This window comes from Myodes glareolus, chromosome 9 (assembly GCF_982192425.1).
Source record: "Myodes glareolus chromosome 9, mMyoGla1.1, whole genome shotgun sequence".
NCBI lineage: Eukaryota > Metazoa > Chordata > Mammalia > Rodentia > Cricetidae > Myodes > Myodes glareolus.
This window is the reverse complement of record NC_142034.1, coordinates 38375096-38395903: the sequence shown is the minus strand read 5'-3', so window position 1 is coordinate 38395903 and position 20808 is coordinate 38375096. Positions and strand designations below refer to the sequence as shown.

The 20808-nt window shown below is 36.9% G+C and overlaps 1 protein-coding gene across 4 annotated transcripts in view; it reads left to right on the top strand.

The window, feature by feature from the left end:
• The window catches only part of Acaca (acetyl-CoA carboxylase alpha), a 261557-nt gene that overhangs the window by 144336 nt on the left and 96413 nt on the right, over nucleotides 1-20808 (top strand). For 3 of the 4 annotated variants that reach the window (XM_048446705.3, XM_085695587.2, XM_087910162.1), the window contains exons 30-35: nucleotides 1138-1161; nucleotides 3731-3874; nucleotides 4641-4737; nucleotides 5621-5728; nucleotides 11202-11258; nucleotides 11651-11695. In XM_048446705.3, the coding sequence (XP_048302662.2) occupies nucleotides 1138-1161; nucleotides 3731-3874; nucleotides 4641-4737; nucleotides 5621-5728; nucleotides 11202-11258; nucleotides 11651-11695 (475 nt within the window). The remainder of the gene's footprint in view (nucleotides 1-1137; nucleotides 1162-3730; nucleotides 3875-4640; nucleotides 4738-5620; nucleotides 5729-11201; nucleotides 11259-11650; nucleotides 11696-20808) is intronic. The other variant, XM_048446706.3, reaches the window with a different exon arrangement.

Genomic DNA, 20808 nt, shown 5'->3' with positions numbered 1-20808 from the left:
TCTGTTTGTTTGCTTGTTTGCTTGTTTTTTTCAAGACAGGCTTTCTCTGTGTGTCCCTGGCTTATCCTGTAACTCACTCTGTAGACCAGGCTGGCCTTGAACTCAGAGATCCGACCACTTCTGCTTCCCTAATTCTGGGATTAAAGATGTGCACCGCCACCACCTGCCACAATCTTTCATGAATTTGCCACGTTCTTTATAAGGAAGTTAAAACTAGTCAAAGTTAGGTACAGTTTTATTTATGAAAGGCCTAGAGTTTTCAAACTAATAACAATTAAAAATAGTTATCCTAAACTCATTTAATTAAAGAGTATTAATTGTAGCAAGTTTTATCACACTAGTAGTATAACTTAGGTTCCTCAGGATTTTCAGTACTCATAAACTCCTTTGCCCTAAGAAACCTGGTGCCTTTTAGAAAGGAAGAGGTGGCTGAATTTCAGGGTGTCTGCATCAATAGATTTCCTTAGAGGAGATTGTAGATCCATTACATATTCCAGAAAAGCAATAAGGCAGTAGGAGCTATGGAACCAACATCTTATTGTGCCTTTATAATAGGAGCAAGGAATAATTTAGAAATTTTGTCAGGGATCATATTTCATGTTTTAATGTACGATATAATATAGTTACTAGTCCATGTTTTACCTCTACTCAACATTATTTTTTTTCAACATTATTTTTTTGTAATGAGAGTTATTTAGAAAAAAAAAAATCTGGGACTGGAGAGATGGCTTAGTGCTTAAGAGCACTGCCTGTTCTTCCAGAGGTCCTGAGTTCAATTCCCAGCAACCATATGGTAGCTCATAGCCATCTGTAATGAGATCTGGTGCCCTCTTCTGGCCTTTAGGAATACATGCAGAAAGAACACTGTATACATAATAAATAAATCTTTTTTAAAAAAAATCCATGGTAAATACATCTGGACCCTTTCCTGAACAGCTGCTGTGGTGAGGTAGGTCAGGAGGATGCCTCTTTGGAGGCACCATGGGGATTGAAGGGTAATGAGCACTTAATTACATTTGCTGATACCAGAGTTGTTAAACTGGAGCTCCTAGTGACTGGTCTGTATCTACTCTGACAATTCTTTTATTATGGCTTTCACTAACCTATCAGTAACTAACTGTGGTTGTTTAATTACAGAGGGAACATCCCCACGCTAAACAGGTACCGTATATTTAGTTTCTTTTCCAATTAAAAACACCCTCCCCCAGTAACATAAAATAGTGAAACAAGGTAAAAACGATACTACAGTCAACAAGCTAATGTGTTATCTTCTACTAGGGAGTCCTCAGCTTCCTCTTGGACATACTGAGCTGCTCTTTCTGTTGGGAAAACATGTCTTCAGCTGTTCCAAAAGTGTCAGTGTGGCAAAGACCACATTGAGCTCTGCATGAGAGGGAGTGTGTCAGCTGATGTTTAGCATTGCTGGCAACGTCTTGCTGAGTTCTCATTAGAGCTGGGGCTTTCAGAGGAGAAACCCTTAAGGTTACTCTTCTTAGCCGGGCAAATTGTTCACAGTATTTTCAATTTTTAGTTTCTCTAATTTGCTTCTCTTTTTAGAGGAATAAAAATCCAGAAATAGCTGATCTCATGTTTCATCAGTTTGTTAACTATTTTTCTTTAAGTATTATGATTTAAAAGTCATTTTATTTTATACTTGTAAGATTATCATTGGAAAAACATATTAAGTCTTGTTACATTGAGCTTTGAGAGAAATTTCCAAGTCTGTATATGCAGTTGATACTTTAATATTTGTTTTGCATTTCTCTGCTTCCTCAGCCAAGCAAGGTCACATGCAAGTTTGAGAGGATAGCAATTCTGATTGGACTAAATCCACAAAATGCTAAAGCAGTGACAAGTTGATGGCAAATTCTTTGTAGATGCTACATGGAAAAATGTTTATAATCTTACATTTTTCTCTCCCTTTAAAATACTATGTAACTAAAACAAATTATAGACTTATAGCTCTATTTAAATGTGTGTGTGGTGGAGGGGAAGAGTATGCTTTTGTAAGCCCTTGGTCTTCCCTTAGAATGTAAGCTTGGTTCAGTTCTGCCAACCTTAGCTGTTCTGGCCCACGAGCACAGTGGTAGAGGAAAACTGAATCATGTATATATTTCCCATGGGGTTCCATCAAGTGAAAAAGATGTTTAACCCTATGTTTGCCACAAACACAGCCTGTCAGCTTATTTAGAGGGGGTTCTGTTTAAATGTTTTCTGGAACCCTTTGTCTTTTTCCTGTCTAGTAATAGGCAAATAGAAAAGGTGCCTCACAAACTTGCTCCTTTGATAAGTGTACTTGGTGATCCTAGAAATCAGGATAATAGCATTTCTGAGTTAATACAGCTCAGAATCTCAGTTTCTAGTGAGCACCATATGTAAGACTTGCTTGATGTGTGATTCATTTGTTTGTTTCACTCATGGTATCAATGGTTTCCTCTTTCAGTCTGCCTTCTATTTCCCAATACTGTTGACAGATGAAGTTCCTTTCCTATTGCCATCGCTTACCAAAAGAATAAAAAACCATGAGTGTGAGTCTCCTTAGTCTGTGTGAGCAACATCCCCATCCTACAAAGCATCCCATTGCCTTTTATAAATATGATTTTCAGAGGGCCCAGACCTCAAGCTCACATTCATTGCTCTCTCTTCCTCCTGCAACATTGCAGGTGGTGTTCTTCAGGGAGATTTTTAAATAGTTTTCCAAAGTGCAGGTGTCATCATCTCACTCTGAACTTACTTCAGATCGATATGCCAGTAATGTGTCTTACAAATCCTGGTGGCATCCTTTAGCTTGGTCCTTTCTAACAGACTGTCCTGATTGGTCATTCATAATACCTTATGATATTATTTATGAGTACATTCTGCTGAGATGCATTAAAGAATATTCATTATGGATTTAGATTGAACAAATCAATTCAGTTCTCTTCAAGCATCTCCATTTAGCAACTGCTTGTCATGCTTACACATACTTTGAGACCAATGCTCTGCTTTTGTATCTTGCTAAAAGTTAATAAGGCTTTCAGTAGAGATATTTTTGCTCTAGTTCAAAAGTGTTTAAATTTAAAAAGGAACTTTTGCAATATGGGCTTAAACTTTCAGAAAGGGAGAGCTCTAATCAGTAAATCTTTCGGTCTACCAATGGAAAGGGTAAATACCTCAATAAAGTTTCTTTAGAGGACTTCTGTTCCATAAATAATAACTTGCTAGAATTATTTACTAAACTACTTCATTCTTCTTAATTAGAATTACTATTTGATATTCATAAAACTATGTCTGGGAATGTTTAACCTATTACAATTCCTAAGGAAAAATGTCTTAAATGTTGAATAATGGTAACTCACTTGGCTTGCCTACATTTTTTTTTTTTAAGGAGAAAAGGAGATGGGGAAGATGCAGGATGGTTTTTAACCCCTATGTACTGCTTGTTCACCCCATATATCAAACTGTTGTATTAAAAACTACCATACCATCCCTGGTAGTCCTTAGATATCTATCTGAAGAGTTTTTGGAGTGACAAAAATATAGTGTTGAAAAATTCAAATGAAGCACGAATCTTGCTACAGCCTTATCTGTAGTGGGGAAAAAACCAAAACCAAAAATGAACAATAGCAACAAAAACCATATCTGCTCTGTAACCTGACCCTACATGAAAGTTTTCTCCACATTCCTTTTCCCTTGTTAATCTCCCAATCCTTGCTCCTTTTCTAATGAACTTGATTGAATTACTGTTTAGAATGTCCCTTGCCTCCAACCTCAACCACTATGGCATGACTCATGTAGCTAGTGTCAGCGATGTTCTGCTGGACAACTCGTTCACTCCACCTTGTCAGCGAATGGGCGGAATGGTCTCTTTCCGGACCTTTGAGGATTTTGTCAGGTAAGGCATTAGGACTGTGTCTATACAAGGGAAGCCATGGACTTCTAGTTTTGGGGAATATCACCTTTCTGAAAAATAAAGCTTCCCCTGAAGAGTGATGAGCCAGCCAAAGAGCTACAGCCTTCACTGTATATACCCTCAGAGACATAGATATTTTTTGATTTCTACTCCTTGTTGAGACTTTTAGCTTCTCCTTGCAGTATAAAGCCTGGACAGGAAAAAACGAAAAAAGAAACAATCATCTTTTCCTCAGGAGCTAACAGAAGACGCTGTCTGCTCTGTGATGAGTGAAATGTCAGGAGAAATTAAACACAACACTAGAGTGAGCCCCACTAGAGACGATACATCTTTTGATTAAATGCATTCAGCATCTATCTCTTGATGTATATTGATGCATTACCCTAGGGGGAGGGGTAATTACATTGGCCTGTCGCTGCTCCAGTCCCAGGCTCCTTCTGTTACTTTAAGAGAAATGATGACAGCACTGCACATATCTTACATATGAAAGCAAAACAAAATCAAAAAAGCTTTATATCATTTTTAAAAGAAAAATATATAGGTTTATTAAAGTTTAAACAATCTATCCTCCTAATTTCTGCCACTTGGTGATATTTTGCATGTCATCTCTAGCTATTGGTATTTCTATTCTTCTGACTGTTGAGCACACTCTAGGATAGATTATTCTTTTAGCCTGATCTACCATGGCAACATTAGTTTCCTGCCACTTGAGTTTTTATTGTGGATGTTTCTCTGGTGATTTTTTTAGGATCTTTGATGAAATAATGGGCTGCTTCTGTGACTCCCCACCCCAAAGTCCCACGTTCCCAGAATCCGGTCATACATCACTCTATGATGAGGACAAGGTATGGTACTCCCCTTGGAAGACTACTTTTCTCTCTCAGACATAGGGCTTATTTTTTTGTTTTGTTATTTTGATTTTTAAAGGCAGAGAGTTTCTCTGTGTAGTCCTGCTGTCCTGGCTCTCACTCTGTAGACCAGGCTGGCATCGAGCTTACAGAGAGAGATCCACTTGCCTCTGCCTCCCAAGTGCTGGGATTAAAGACGTGCACCACCACAACCAACTCCAGACATGAACTTGTACTATACTATATCTTTCTGACTTTGGAATGGTCCTTTTATAGTATGCTATATTACTTGATTTTGTATGTCTCTTCAAAATACTTTTAAAAGTAATAAATGGAGCCTGGTGGTGGTGGTGCATGTCACCAATTACGCAGAAAAACCCTGTCTTGAAATATTAAAAAAAAATAAATAGATATAAACTCTAAAGGTGGAATTTGACATTTTGATTTTAAAGGTGTCCTTTTATTAAATCCTTTCTTCTGATTTCTCAGTAAATGAATGTTCTGTTCTTTCCCTTCCTTGTTTTCCCATGTTTTGATAAATCCATCATTTGATAACATGTGAAGAACTATAGTAAATGGGACTATGTTACACAGCTTTCTTTCCCTCCTGTAGATTGTTTAACTCCCATTTTGCTGGAGACACCGTGACTTTCAAGTTTGTTTAAAGAATTGAAGCTGCCTTAAACTCCTGCTCTTGATGTTTTATGTGCTTTATTTAGCTCTGCTGTGACAGTTGGGCAGTAGTTTGAGTGTGCTTTTTACTACCGAGTAGCAAACCAGAATATCCTATTGTTACTGTTCTGCTAGGTACTGTGACTTATTCCAGTTTTTGTAGCAGCCAGCTTCATAATCTTCTTTGGTTTGTATTCTTTGTTTCCAGGTCCCCAGGGACGAACCAATACACATTCTGAATGTGGCTATCAAGACTGATGGTGATATTGAAGATGACAAGCTTGCAGCTATGTTCAGAGAGTTCACCCAGCAAAATGTGAGTCTTTGACTAGGTTAAAGCTGTTGGTGACTTTTTCCTGCTGGTTGCATCATAACTTTTCTTTCATCAGTTTCTACTTGTGAGGTTGGTTTTTGTTTGTTTGTTTTGATTTTTTTTTTTTTTTGTAGACAGGATTTCTCTGTACAACTGCCCTGGCTGTCCTGGAACTTGCTTTGTACAGTAGGCTGACCTTGAACTCACAGAGACCCACCTGCCTCTGCCTTCTGAGTGCTGGAATTAAAGGTGTGCACAACCCTGCCTGACTTACTTGGAAGGTTTTTCATTGATTGTCTTTTATCATAACTCTCAAGACTATGGCTAGTTTTGCCTGCAGGAAGAAAATTCCAAAGTAATTTAATTATCTATAATTAATATCTTTTTTTATGATTAGACCTTATGTTTTTTAAAAAGTATGTTTTCTAATCTCTCCTAGAGCTTTAGTTTTGAACATTCATTGTTCAATCTTGAATTCACTGCTGATTTTCCATTTTGTGGCAAGCTCCATATGTACCCAACTCCATGCAGGTTCTTTCTATACTGTCTTCTGCTTCCCCCACCCTTAAAATATTTGCAATACTTCCAGCTACCTTTTCAGGTTTTTGATATTGTTGTGGTCGTCACTTGAGTGTATATCACATTGTTATTAAACTCCATACTGAACATTTAGATCCTCATCATTTTTATTTCTTCTCCTGAGATGTTTTCCTGTCTCTCGTGTGCCCTTCCCTCTCCCTCAGTTCTGTAGGAATTATATAAAATTTTGCCTCCTTGGTAGTACTAAGTAGCTAGCCTAACTTCATCTTTTAAATGATTACTACTTGATCAGCATACATACATGCATACATACATACATATATACAAGAGAGGGTGTATGTGTGTGCTCACATACCTCTTTTTTGGCTTTTTGTTGTTGTGGGGGATTTTGTTGTTGTTGTTCTGAGACAAGGTGTTACTATGTATCCCTGACTACCTGAATTCACTATGTGTACCAGGTTAACCTCAAACTCAAAGAGATATACCTTCCTCTACTTCCCAAGTATTTGAGATAAGTGGCAGCTTACATCTTTAAACAATAATAATATATATTTATAAAGAAATTTTATCTCAATTTATTTGCACTTTTCTACAATCTCACAAGTTTTACATGAGTCAGGAGTTATTCTAGTGTACACATGGAAAAGTTCATGTTCTGAGAGGTTAATTAATACTGTTTTATAACCAAGTGGAAGATGATAGAGCAAAGCCTTTCATGTCAGATCTATAATATTTAGAAAATGATACATTTTTATCCTCATAAATTCTAGTTAGGGCAACCAAATAGGCATGTTTAAGACAGTAATGAACAGTGGTGATGGTACTGGGAATAGAAATCGCTGGCCTCCTGCGTACCAGACAACTGTTCTGCTACTGAGCTATACTCATGATATGTGATAGATGTCAAAGTCTACTCTTAAAACTGCCTTTAATAGTCATCCCCATGCATTACATTTGAAGGGATAGCACTGACTGCTTATTATAAAGAAGTTAGTAGATATTTTAAAACTTAATTCATCACTCTAAAAAGTTAGTGCCCTTGGTATTCATAACAGGTAAAAATACCTAGGGAGAAAATAATGTACTAATTAATACATGTAGCATTTACTCTGACACTCTCAGAACAGGTGAACTGATGTTGGAATTGCAGTGGCCAACACAAGGAGATTGTTCTTCCAGAGAAAACTACATAAAATTAACCTTTGGCCAGTGACCAAGGTTACCTCAGTGAAGGAGTCCTGATATACATGACAGTCAGTGAAAGTTTCTGTCTAAATTTTTTTAGATACAAATAGCCTGTATTTGATTGTGTTTTAACAATTTTTGGCTTTTTGTTTTTCTAAGTCCTAAGATTGAATACTCTTACGCGGTGATCTAAAGATTTTCCTTCATTTTCATACATTGAGGCAAAGGGAAATCTGGTGACTTTGCCTAAGGCATTAAGAAGGGTCAAGACAGAATGCTAACACTAGGAGTCTAGAGAAAGCATCAGTTAAGATGCTTACCTTGGAATATTTGCTATGTTCATCTACATATTTTTAAAATAGATGTGAGAAGAGGAGAGAAAAGCAATTTTAGAAAAAAACTAGAGTAATAATTTATTTTGTTTTTCACTTCATAATCATACTTCTAGCAGTTTAGAAAAAGTTTTTTTAAAGCACACATTAAACTATCAAATAGGTTGATCCAAATTGTCCAAATAATCTTCTAGTCCCAGCATGTCTTTTTTTCTCTCATAGAAATTAGGATCATATATTTGTAAATGACTTGTAGAGGAGATTGAAGCAGTCAGTGTAAATGGAGTTTCTCCAGGTGATGACGCCTAATCGCTGGGTAATAGCTGTGGACTTGCTGTGAGACCTGCATTATTACAATGTAATCAGAATCCTGTTGCTCTGCTGTTATTGTCAGCCACTTGTGGAATTTTAAAAGCAATAACAATTTTGATTTTAAATCATGGCATTATTAAAGTTATTTTCTTCCCTTGCCAGACATAGCTATTGATGCTTGTCTTTGAAGGCCTCGGCTGTAGAGGAATTCTTTGTTGGTGTCTGAAGTGTTTCTGTTGCTCAGCATACTGAGAGCATCTCCACATTGCCTTTCTTCTAGCACATTTTATTTTTATTATAATGTCAGTATTTGTTTACTTATACTGGAGTATGATGACAGTATGGATAATTTTTAAATATGTTAGACTAATGTTTACTTTTACTTGACCTAGGCATTTATCATGAAAGTTTGTCTATAGAAATCCTATTAGGTTTTGCTTATAGTATCATTAGTAGCAATGTTTTTTACTCAGTAATATCATAGCAGAAATCTAGAAACAGGGGGAAAAGGTCTAGACGCTTCTTTATAAGAAAAAAAAAATGGGAATTGAAAAGACAGAAACCTGACAAGCATAATGGTGCACACCTTTAATTCCAGGACTCAGGAGCCAGAGGCAGGCAGATCTATGAGTTTGAGGTCAGCCTGGTCTACAAAGTGAGTTCCAGAACAGCCAAGGCTATGCAAAGAAACCCCGTCCTGGAAAAACAAAAAATAAAACATAAAAAACAAAAAACTTTTATATCATCCCCACCCTCCCCAAGACAGGGTTTCTCTATGTAACAGCTCTAGCTGTCTTGGAACTCGCTATGTAGACCAGGCTTGCTTCTAATTCATAGAGATCTGCTACCACCACCTGGCCTATATATTATCTTGAATGTTAAGATTTGGAGACCAACAAGATGTCTCTGTGTAAAGACAGCCTGCTACCAAGCCTGATGAACTGCTTTCAATTCCCAGGACTCACACCCGTATAGATACAAACACATGAGTAGATAAATGTAATTTTTAATTTCATTTGGTGTGTGTGAGTGTTTTATCTACATGTATGTTTGTGTGCTATATTTATATATATGGAAGCAAGAAGAGAATGTTGGATACCCTAGGGCTGGAGTTATGGCTGGTTATGATCTGCTATATGGGTGCTGGGAATCAAATCTGTGTCCCCTGAAAGAACTGCCAGTGGTTTTAACCACTGACCGACCCATCATCTCTCCAGCCTCAAAAAAATGTAATTTGAATGATTAAAAAAATAATTTTTTATAAACTGTTAGTTCATGTTATATAGCTAGGAATGTAATCCAACTGCAGTCTTACTGAGGGCTGTAAAAGTCTACATATCTTTTTCTTTGTATTATTCATGAATTCTCCCAAATAATTCAGTTTGTGGGATTACTTTCCTGCTTCTTTGCTTATTACCATGTAGCTCCTTTATGGGGACATTTAAAAACATTTAAAACCTACTATTTGTTTGTGCTTTGAAGCAAACAAACAGTACAGAATTGAGGAAAGCTTAGATTTGGGAGTTCAAGACTCATAAGGCTATCTTGAAACCACTGTCCTCTGTTGACTTATAACATCTTGTTTACCTCTACCAAGTGGAGCTAAGAATAATATCAAGTTTAAAAATCTTTTAATCATTGTTTTTAACAACCATCTTTTTTCTTTTCTTTTTTTATGTCAGCACTTGCTTTAATTTAGTTCAGGTTGTTTTTGAAGTCATAATCCTTCTCCTATATCATCCTGGGTATTTGGGATTACAGACATGTACCGTCAATCCTGGTGGCTTTTTATTTATTTAATATATATATATACATATTTATATATATATACATATTTATATATATGATTGTATGCATGTGGTTTTTTTTTCTGTTTATGGAGATGTGCACATAAGTGAGCTTGCCCACAGAAGGTAGATTTGACTTTACAGTTAGTTGTGAGCTTCCTGAATTGGGTCCTTGGGAATTGAATTCTAGTCCTCCAGAAGAGAAATATGTCTTAACTGGGCGCCTTCTCTCCATAATATTTTTATTAATTCCTCAACTATTTTAGACAATTTGTTTTGATCATATGCATCCACATCCATACTCATCTCATTTCTACCTCATGTCACTTCTCACACAACTCTGAGTTTTCTTCTCCTTTTTTTTTTTTTTCCATTAAGTGCAATTTGTGTTGCCCTATGACTCTCCTTGGAATGAGGCTTGCCCTGAAGTTATTTAAGCTACTAGGGCTCACATCATTAAAGAAAACTTACTCACAAAAGACAGGTCTTTCCACCTCAGTTAATGCAATCAAGATTACCCTCAAACAGGGGCTGGAGAGAGGACCCATCAGTTAAGAACACTGCTCTTCCAGAGCATTTGGGTTGGATTCCCAGAACTCACAGGACAGCTCACAACCTTCTTTAAACTCCAGTTCCAGGCGAGTTGATGGCCTTTTCTGACTTCCTTGGGCACTGAATATATGTGATTCACAGAGATACACTTAGGCAAAATACCCATAACACAGAAAATAATAATAAAATAAACTTTAAAAAAAAACCTCATATAGACATGTCCACAAAGGCAGTGGTGGCACCCACCTTTAATCCCAACACTCAGAAGACAGAGGCAGGTAGATCTCTTGAGTTTGAGATTAGCCTGGTCTACAGAGTGAGTTCTGGGACAGCTAGGGTGTTACACAGAGAAACCTTGTCTTGAAAAACCTGAACCAAAAACAAAACAAAACAAAACAACAAAACCAAAATCAAGCAAACAAACAGACCTGCCAACAGACCATCTTGCTGTAAATAATCCCTCACTGAGACTCTTCTTGTATGATTCTAGATTGTCATGTAGACAGTTAACACTAAGCATCCCAGTATGTTTTACCTGGAGGTCAACTACCTCTAAGAGTTCATAAAACCCTTGCTTCTCTGCAGAGTTCTCTTTCCCTTCCGTCCTGATCAGTAGAACCTCTATTTCTTAACGTTTAATCCCAGGAGCAATGAAGATTCTGAGATGAGGCCTTTATCCCAGAAATGGTGCTTATTCCAGTTAAAATCTTGTGAAGACTAAGGTAAAATTTGGTTGTCATCTATCTTACGTTTTATGTTTGTTCGCAGAAAGCTACTCTGGTTGAGCATGGGATCCGACGACTTACTTTCCTGGTTGCACAAAAGGTATTGACATTTGAATTATATCTGTCTAGTTTGGGTTTCACTTTTTTGTTTTTTTGCGACAGGATTTCTCTGTGTAGCAAACAGCTCTAGCTGTTCTGGAACTCCGTGGACCATGCTGGCTTCGAACTCATGGAGATCCACATGTCTCTGCCTCATCACCATTTGACTGCTATCACATTTTTAAAGATAAAAAATAGAGTTACAATAGTATGTTATTTATAGATTCGATGTAAAGAAATAACTATTTCTCTATAAATTTAATTTTTTAAAAGACTGTTGATAATTAGTATTCTGGGAAGGACTTTCTAAACTCATCATCTGTTTTTAGTACTTTTATTAATTGATAGTTTCTGCTAATTTATTCTTCTCTTTCCATTTTTTTTATGTGAAAGGATTTCAGAAAACAGGTCAACTGTGAGGTGGATCAGAGATTTCATGTAAGTAAAGGTATCAACTATCAAAGGTTTTGTCTTTGCCACTGATTACTTAAGAAGAATATAGCTGAGTTATATGAAAGGTTATACTTTAGGATCATCCCTGTAAAGTATGGGAATGACTTTTTAATTCTACCTAATATTTCAGCGTAAGTTTCTTCTTCTTTTAAACCCTGCAGTGGAAGTCTCGGTGTAACTGAGCCGTAGATAAAGATGAGAGTGTACATTGCCTCTGTTGAATAAGAAGTAGCAGCTCACCAGACATTTTCCCTATGCACACACTGAGTCAGTAAGAAAGCAGTTCCAGTTATTCTTGAGGTCTTAGTTTCTATTAAAAATGGATCCAGGTTCTGATACCGAGAAACTTCAGTTCTGAAGACCAGTAATTTATTGTTTAAAATGCTTTTGTAGAGGTCAAGTTGCAGTTTTGTATGTTAATTCCAAGAGCAGGAATAAATAAATATTAAAGTTTTAATAAATAAATATGTTTTTATTGGAAGGAAAGTTAAGCTAATAGTAACCATCAGAACTTTAGTTTACACTGAGATCATAACCAGTATGAAGATAGTGATTAAAACCAGAAACCTAGCATATATTCGTAATGTCAGTCAAATTGACTGATTGTAGTCAAAATGTTTCATTACAAATTGCTTCTTTGAAGCCTAGTAAGATTCTGAAGGTGTTAGGAAGTCTTGGTTTTCCTGAAGAAATTTTTACTGTTCTTATTGTTGCTTTTTTTTTTATTGTAGCAATTAAAACAATTAAGCTGTTATTCAAGTACTGTTCATTTTAATAATATAATGAAATAATAATTTTTAATAATAATAGTGAGCATTGTTAAAAATGAGCAGGAAACATTTTGAGTTCTGAAAGGGGCTTTCTAAACTAAAGGCATTTGATATTTTGTTTTCCCTCATACAGTCACCTTGCTGATCTATTTAGTCTTTAGAGAAGCGAGAGGGCCTCCCCTGCAAGCTAACAGCTAAGATTTTTCTGAAATTCTTTCGGAAATGTAGTGGACTACACAACTCCCTTGTGTTATTGATGTCAGGAAATCCAGCAGAGTTCAGGTATATATCAATCAATAACTTCAGACAGGAAACTGGAGTGAGTGGAGAAGTATGAGGAGCTTAGAGAGAACCCTGGGGTTTTAGGAAGAAAAATCAGAAGCTTATGGAATAAAATGGATACTTGGGGATAGAATATGAGTGTCCATGAATAAACGCTGTTGCTGGTAGATGCTCTCAGAATTAAAGTACACATACCACAGAGCGAGGCCCTGGACATGCATCAGAATTGGGCTAGACTCCTAAACATTTGGTAAGCTCACTTTTTATCACCAATATTGGATTAATAGCATATTATTAGATAGACTGACATGAATTTATAAAATTATTTTACTTTTTGCTAAGAGTGTATTTAGTATCATAATGTGTATGGTACAATGACTACTTTTCTATAATTATTCCATGGTCAAATAAAACTGTCCCCTAAAATTTTCAGAAAGCCAGAATTCTTTGATATCACTAACATTTTTATTACTATATATATGAAACTCATACTAAATATAACAGCAATAAAATCACAAAAGCAATAGCAAAAAAAAAATTCTTAAATTCCAAATCTGTATCATGTCCTAGAGTCTAACTGCTTTAATTTTTTTTCTTCCTGCTGCCCTTATATTTCTGAATTTAGGTTACATAGGGATGTGTACAGACCAAATCTACTAGTTAATGAGGGTAATATGGTGTTCTTCTAGCTGTTATTGTCCAGTTTTCATTTAATAGTAGCATCAGGTAGGAAATCAGGAGATTATAAATGCCTTTACTTTTCATTAGTGTATTAAAGCCTGCTTTAGAGCCAAGTGATCATTTACAATTTAGTCGTGGGCTGAATTTGCTTTAAGGATTGAGATGCTTTCAATCATTATTTCTTAGATATGATGATTGGGTTTGTAGGGACAATGACAACTATTACTGAACCTCTAGTGAACCTTGGCAGAACTGTACAAGTTAAGGACTATAGTCCTGGTGCTGCTCTGAGTTTTTCCGATGGTGGTAGCTTGCCATCCATGAAGAATGCTTAGCTTCTGTCCTGTTGTCTGATACGTGCTTGGCCCATAGTTAGTGTAGTGTGAAAAAGAGGAAGCTTTCCAGGAGTGTTAAAGAGGAATCCCTTGATCTCACTGGCTTCTTGGTAATCCACAGTGATGTAAATGCAGCTCCCTCTGTTCTATACTGTGTTACTGAATAGAACTGAGGATGTGTCCATGTGCAGCAAGGAGAAGAGAAAGGTTACCAAGTTTTGTTAAGAACAGCATTGTTTTGTGTGGAGTGAAACAAACTGCTCTTCAAAGTCATGGATGTTTTATACTGCCCTAGAACCATGAGACAAATAAGGGCCAGACAAAAGGAGGGATTCGTGGAGTGCAGGCGTACTGTGAGGTGTTTATTCTGATGCCAGTGAAGTCCATAAGCATCTCAGTACTGTATTATGTGATCATGATTGTCGCAAGAAAGCTGGCCACTGATATGTCTGCTGCTGCCTTGACTGTTTGATTTTATACACAGACTCTTACTCTGAAACAGCTATTATGCCAGCAGTAAAAGCACTGGGTTTGGAATCTGTTTTCATAGCCATGTAATTAAGTCAAGACTCCTTAATGTGAAGCAAAGAACAGTTTGAAATTAATGTTATAATAGGAAGTTGGAGGAAAAACAAGTCTGTCCTTTTTAATATATATGTTGCATTTTTTTAAAAAAAGAAAAGAACCCTGAAAAGAAATGAGGTTTCTTAAGTTGCTTTTTGTTTGCTTGGAGTTTTTAATTGTTGTTTTCTTTCTTTGTGTGTGTGTGTGTGTGTGTGTGTGTGTGTGTGTGTGTGTATGTGGAGTGGGAGAGACAACAGGGTCTTATCCTGTAATCCCAAAGTACTGCAACTATAGACATAAGTCACCCTGCATAACCTTACAGCTTTGGCTTTTGAATTTCTCTGTTAAGTTGCAGTTAGTTACACTAATAGTTTAGATCTTAAATTCCAAAATGTATAGCAGAAAGAGCTAATTGGTATATATCATACTTTTTAAATTTTTATTCCTCTTTCTTTTTTTAGCAAAGGTATTTTCAAGGATATTAAAAAGTGTGTTTTTACTATTTCTTCTCTTTTAAAACAAAAACTTAAGGTCCAAATACTGTGACGCTATTCTAAATCACACGCATAGTTTGTGTTTTAATTGTTTTCTTTCTGTGGGGGGCTCTAAGGGTTTGTGGGATTTTTAAAATTGCCACAAATCTCTCAAGAGCTAGTTGTCCTTTCAAGATTGCTTACGTGTGGGTGACTCTTCTTGTAAGGTGAAGTATTTTAGATTGTTTAGGCCTTGAGGGAGGAGATTCCTTTCCTAAACAGTTATAATGGCTCATGGTTAGTAGTTTGCACTTCTTTTCTTTTTGCAAAGTAGTTGGTTGTTTACTAGTAGACTAACTAGCTAGGTTTGGTTAGGGTTTTGTTTTAATTACAGTCTATATAATTTGTTCTCAGCATGTTGAGGTAGAAGAGAATTGCACCAGCAAGCTCCCAATTTCTTCATCTCATTAGGTTTTTAACACGATTATTAGTATCATAATCAGCTATGATGCTTTCTCTTTCAGGTTTTTACATTCTCTGATTTGCAGGGTGTCTTGATTGGCTAATTTAGGCAAATTATTTTGATTGTCTTGATGATGGTTGGCTGATTAGAACACAGCAGGGGTATAATTTCCTCCTGAGAAATGTTGCATTCTTTTGTTTTGTTTTTTGAGTTTTTTTTGTTTTTTTTGAGGGGGGGGTACCAGAACACTAAGAGGGCTTTCTTTGTGTACATTCAATTATGATATTTGCCCATAACACCAGAGCATGCCTGGAAAGCAACTACATTAGTGATGTAATAAGCAGGAATGCTGTTAGGGGGGAAATTGGCAGCATGGAAATTAGGTGAAATGCAGGAAGTTACTAAAACCATAGGGTCAGAATGTTTTGTTTTGTTTTGTTTTTTTATTTATTAAAAATTTCCACCTCTTCCCCGCCTCCCTTTTCCTTCCCCCTCCCCACCTTCCCCTCCCTACCTCCCCCTCCCTCTCTAGTCTTAAGAGCAGTCAGGGTTCCCTGCCCCATGGGAAGTCCAAGGTCCTCCCCCATCCGTACAGGTCTTTAAAGGTGAATAGCCAAACAAACCAGGCTCCCACAAAGTTAGACCATGCAGCAGAATTAAATCCCAATGCCATTGTCCTTGGCTTCTCGGTCAGCCTTCATTCAGAGTGTCCATTTTGATCACATGCTCCATCGCTTCCAGTCCAGCTGGCCTTGGTGAGCTCCCATTAGATCAGTCCCACCGTCTCAATGGGTGGACGCACCCCTTGTGATCCTGACTTCCTTGCTCTCGTTCTCCCTCCTTCTGTTCCTCATTTGGACCTAGGGAGCTAAGTCCAGTGCTCCAATGTGGGGCTCTGTCTCTATCTCCATCCATCGCCAGATGAAGGATCTATGGTGATATGCAAAATATTCATCAATATGGTTATGGGATAAGGCCAGTTCATGTACCCTCTCCTCTGCTGCCCGGGGAACAATCTGGGGATCTCTCCTTGAACCTGGGACTCCCTCTAGAATCAAGTCTCTTACAAACCCTAAAATGGCTCCCTTATTTGAGATATTTACTTCCCTGCTCCCATATTCATCCTTCCTCCATCCCACCCATCCCATTCCCCCAAACTATCCTGAATCCTCCCCTTCTCACCTTCTCTCTACCCAACTCCCCTTACATCCACTCCCAGCCCCCCACCCTCCCACCCCCGGTGCCCCCAGGTTTGCCTGGCAATCTTGTTTACTTCCAATATCCAGGAGGATAACTATATGATTTTCTTCAGGTTCACTTTCTTATTTAACTTCTCTAGGATCACGAATTATAGGCTCAAAGACCTTTAATTATGGCTAGAATCCACTTATGAGTGAGTATATACTATATTCCTCTTTTGGGACTGGGTTACCTCGCTCAGTAAAGCGTTTTCTATTTCCATCCATTTGCAAGCAAAATTCAAGATGTCATTGTTTTTTACCGCTGAGTAAAACTCTAATGTGTATATGTTCCACACCTTCTTTAACCACTCTTCTATTGAGGGGCACCTAGGTTGTTTCCAGGTTCTAACTATTACAAATAGTACTGCTATGAACATAGTTGAACAAATGCTTTTGTAGTATGATAGGGCATCTCTTGGGAATATTCCCAAGAGTGGAATTGCTGGGTCCTGAGGTAGGTTAACTCCCAGTTTCCTGAGAAACTGCCACACTGATTTCCACAGTGGCTGCACAAGTTTTCATTCCCACCAATAATGGATGAGTGTTCCCCTCACTCCACATCCTCTCCAGCATAGGCTATCATTGGTGTTTTTGAGTTTAGCTATTCTGACAGGTGTAAGATGGTATCTCAATGTTGTTTTGATTTGCATTTCCCTGATCGCTAAGGAGGTTGAGCATGACCTTAAGTGTCTTTTGGCCATTCCAAGTTCTTCTGTTGAGAATTCTCTGTTCAGTTCAGTACCCCATTTTTTAATTGGGTTAATTAGAGTTTTAGTGTCTAGTTTCTTGAGTTCTTTGTATATTTTGGAGATCAGACTTTTGTCTGATGAGGGGTTGGTAAAGATCTTCTCCCAGTCAGAAGGTAGCCTTTTTGTCTTAGTCACAGTGTCCTTTGCTTTACAGAAGCTTCTCAGTTTCAGGAGGTCCCATTTATTCATTGTTTCTCTTATTGTCTGTGCTACTGGGGTTCTACCTAGGAATTGTTTTTTTTTTAATATTTATTTTTATTATGTAAACAATATTCTGTCTGTGTATATGCCTGCAGGCCAGAAAGAGGGCACCTTTTACAGATGGTTGTGAGCCACCATGTGATTGCTGGGAATTGAACTCAGAATCTTTGGAAGAGCAGGAGATGCTCTTAACCACTGAGCCATCTCCCCAGCCCCCAGAATGTTTTTGTTGTTGTTGTTTTATTTTGTTTTGTTTATGATGTTTTGAGACAGGGTTTCACTGTGTAACCATCATGGCTGTCCTGGTTCTCGTAATGTAGTCCAGGCTGGCCTCAAACTCAGAGAAGTTCTCCTGTCTCTGCTTCCCAAGTGCTAGGATTAAAGGCCTACGCCACCATTCCTGGCTTTGTTTATTTGTTTTTTTCCTGATATTTTGGAGTAATTTGTTTGACTCTGAGTGCCAACAGTTGACTTTTTATGAAACCCTTCAGACTTCTGGTCTCCCAGAATATATTAACATAAGAATATATTAATATTCCTGCTTTCCTTTTTTTGCAGACATTTCATGCCAACCCTATTGTAAATGTTCTGAATTTCAGTGTATCAAAAATTTCCTCAGAACTTGGAGGAGGTTTAATTCCATCACCTCAGATAACTTCTCAGCTCTCTGTGACAAAAGTGGGCATTTGTTGTTTGTTTTTGAGAGGCTACTTCTTGATTGTTGTTTTAGTTTTTGTTTTTTTGAGACAGGGTCTCACTACATAGCCTTGGCTATCCTGGAACTCACAGAAATCCATCCACCTGCATCTGATTCCTTAGTCCTAGGATTAAAGGTACACTACCACACACAATGAAAGTGTTCTTTTTTAATTGGTACTTTAACTCTTTCTTGTCACCTTACAGATATTTCATACTTTGCCAAAAAGTAGCCCTTTAATTATATGCAATAAAGGTATTTCCATTCAAACTGCTTGTTTTTCATGCCTACAATTTTGATTAATTGAGTTGGTAGAAAAGAGCACTTCTATTAATTTTTTTTGTTTCTACTATTTTGCTTTTTGATAATAGGACAAATGTAAACCAAAATGACATATTAGTACCTCCTCATTTCAGCAGATAGAAAAATGTGTGCTTAAATGTTATCTTACGATTTTACTGACTTCTTTCAAGAAAAACCCATGGAATGATTTGTTTCTCTTTTTTTTCATTACGTTTTACTTTTAGGTAATAATCCTGAAGCTAGATCTCTCTAGAATAAAACCAGAACTAGACTGTGTGAAGTTCAGAGTATATAATCTACTGCTCGCTTTATATTCCTCTGTTGTGCTGCAATTAAAGACATACACCACTACTACCCAGCCTCTATTGCTAACTATTGTAATTTCTGGGGTTTAAGGTGTGTGCTACCACTGCCTGGCCTGTATGGCTTGTAATATGCTTTATATTATAATAAACAAAAAAACTGTTTCATATTCTTAAAGACATATGCTGGAGCATTGTCTGTCTTTATTTGTACAAGTATACTCATGATACCTATAACTTCTAGCAAATGTGTGATTATTGAACTTTTCCTTTTCCAAACTCAACGCAGTTTCCCATTGAAAACCTGAATAGGTATCAATGGTGATGTACATATTTTAGTTTTCCATATTCTACAAAATGGAACACATCCATTTGCCAGATTTCATTGCTTTGAATCCCCTTTGGGTTATTTTCTGAAGGTAATGGTGTTTAGTTGTATAAAGAATAAGTAGGACAATTTCTTATAATTTCCTTGGCTGTTGCCATGTGATGGAAAAGTCTTTTTATAAACCTTTGCTATTGACATGATGTTTTTTTGTGAAATTCTGAAACTTAGCATGTCTCCAATCAATAATTGATCAATTTCTGCATTACCTTGTGTTAGAGGACCTGGCAGACCCATATGGGATCTATGTGTGTTATGTTCATGGGATGATTACTATTCCTGATTGTATCTTGTATTTGAATAAATAATAATGTCAATTCTGTGACATCTGGTATAAATTCAGTGGTTTCAATATGCAAAACCACTCTTTCTGCATATTGAGGATCAGTAACTTACATTGAGAGGTTCTCTAAAATTTCTTAGTACCATGAGAATAGCATACAATTCTAACTCTTGGACAGAATCATAATAGCTTTGATCCACTTTACTTAAATTTTCTGATTTGTAACCTGCCTTTCCTGACTTAATTTGCATCAGTATAGATCGTAGGGGCTCTAGTTATTGGTGTGTCCTGTGAAATTCAAGAAAGGATCCAGCTAGTTCTCTGTATAAGTTGAATTCTCTTGCTTTTGGGATAGTTGTTGCTAATCTCTCCCAAAATATTACTCTTTGCCAGGGTTCACTTTCTTCCCATAATTTCACAATTATTAAAAGGTACTATTACTGCTGGGTCTAGTCCTGCTAATTGATGAAGTCTAAATTTTCCTTTTAGAAGTAACTCAGATCTTTTCCACTTAAGTTTTTAGTTTTTTACTCAGTTTATGTGTTAAAAAGATCTGTTCTAAGGTAATATGTTCCCTCTGCATTAAAATTCCTGTAGGGGAATGTTGAGAGGGTAATATGACCAGAATGCCATTAAGATTTGTTTTCACATGATCAACATGTGCCTTCTGTAATTTCTCTTCAAGCAAAGCCAATTCTCTCTCAGCTTCAGCTGATAATTTCTTGGGTCTATTTAAGTCCTTGTCACCATCTAAGGTTTAAGCAATGGCCTTTAACAACAGAGAAACTGCTGTTTTAAAGCCTGCAGTTTCTCTGTTGTCAAAGACTATTGCTTCTCCCATATAGGTTTGTCTGTCAACCATTTTAAAGGTAGGGATGTTGGTGCCTCTAAAATATCAGCAGCTGTTGTGCCCTGTTTTTGTGCATCCTGAATGGTTGGTGACTGTTCTTTATAAAACCTTCTAATATTTTTCCCAGAAACATATGTTAATTTATGGTTTGTTTCTAAGATTGGGAGAATATTAATCTGAGTATTCTATTGCTGAAACAAATCATGTCCCCACAAACTCATTGGTATGTTAACCACATATGGTTTTAATATTCCTCTCTGTCTTTCTGGCCCTATACATTTGAAGTGTCTCACATTCTACTTTACCTGAGATAAAATTCCAGTTCCTAAAGCTGAACATTTACATCCTGAAGGGGCCAATTTGTATGCCCAGATTCTGATGAAATTATTTTACATCCGCACCTGTGTCTACCAGACCTTCAGTGACAACATCGCTTATTCGTATTTTTAATTTTGGTCTTTGTTCATTTATAGAAGTTTACCAAAATACTCTTATGATTTTCCTGAAATTTTTATTCTC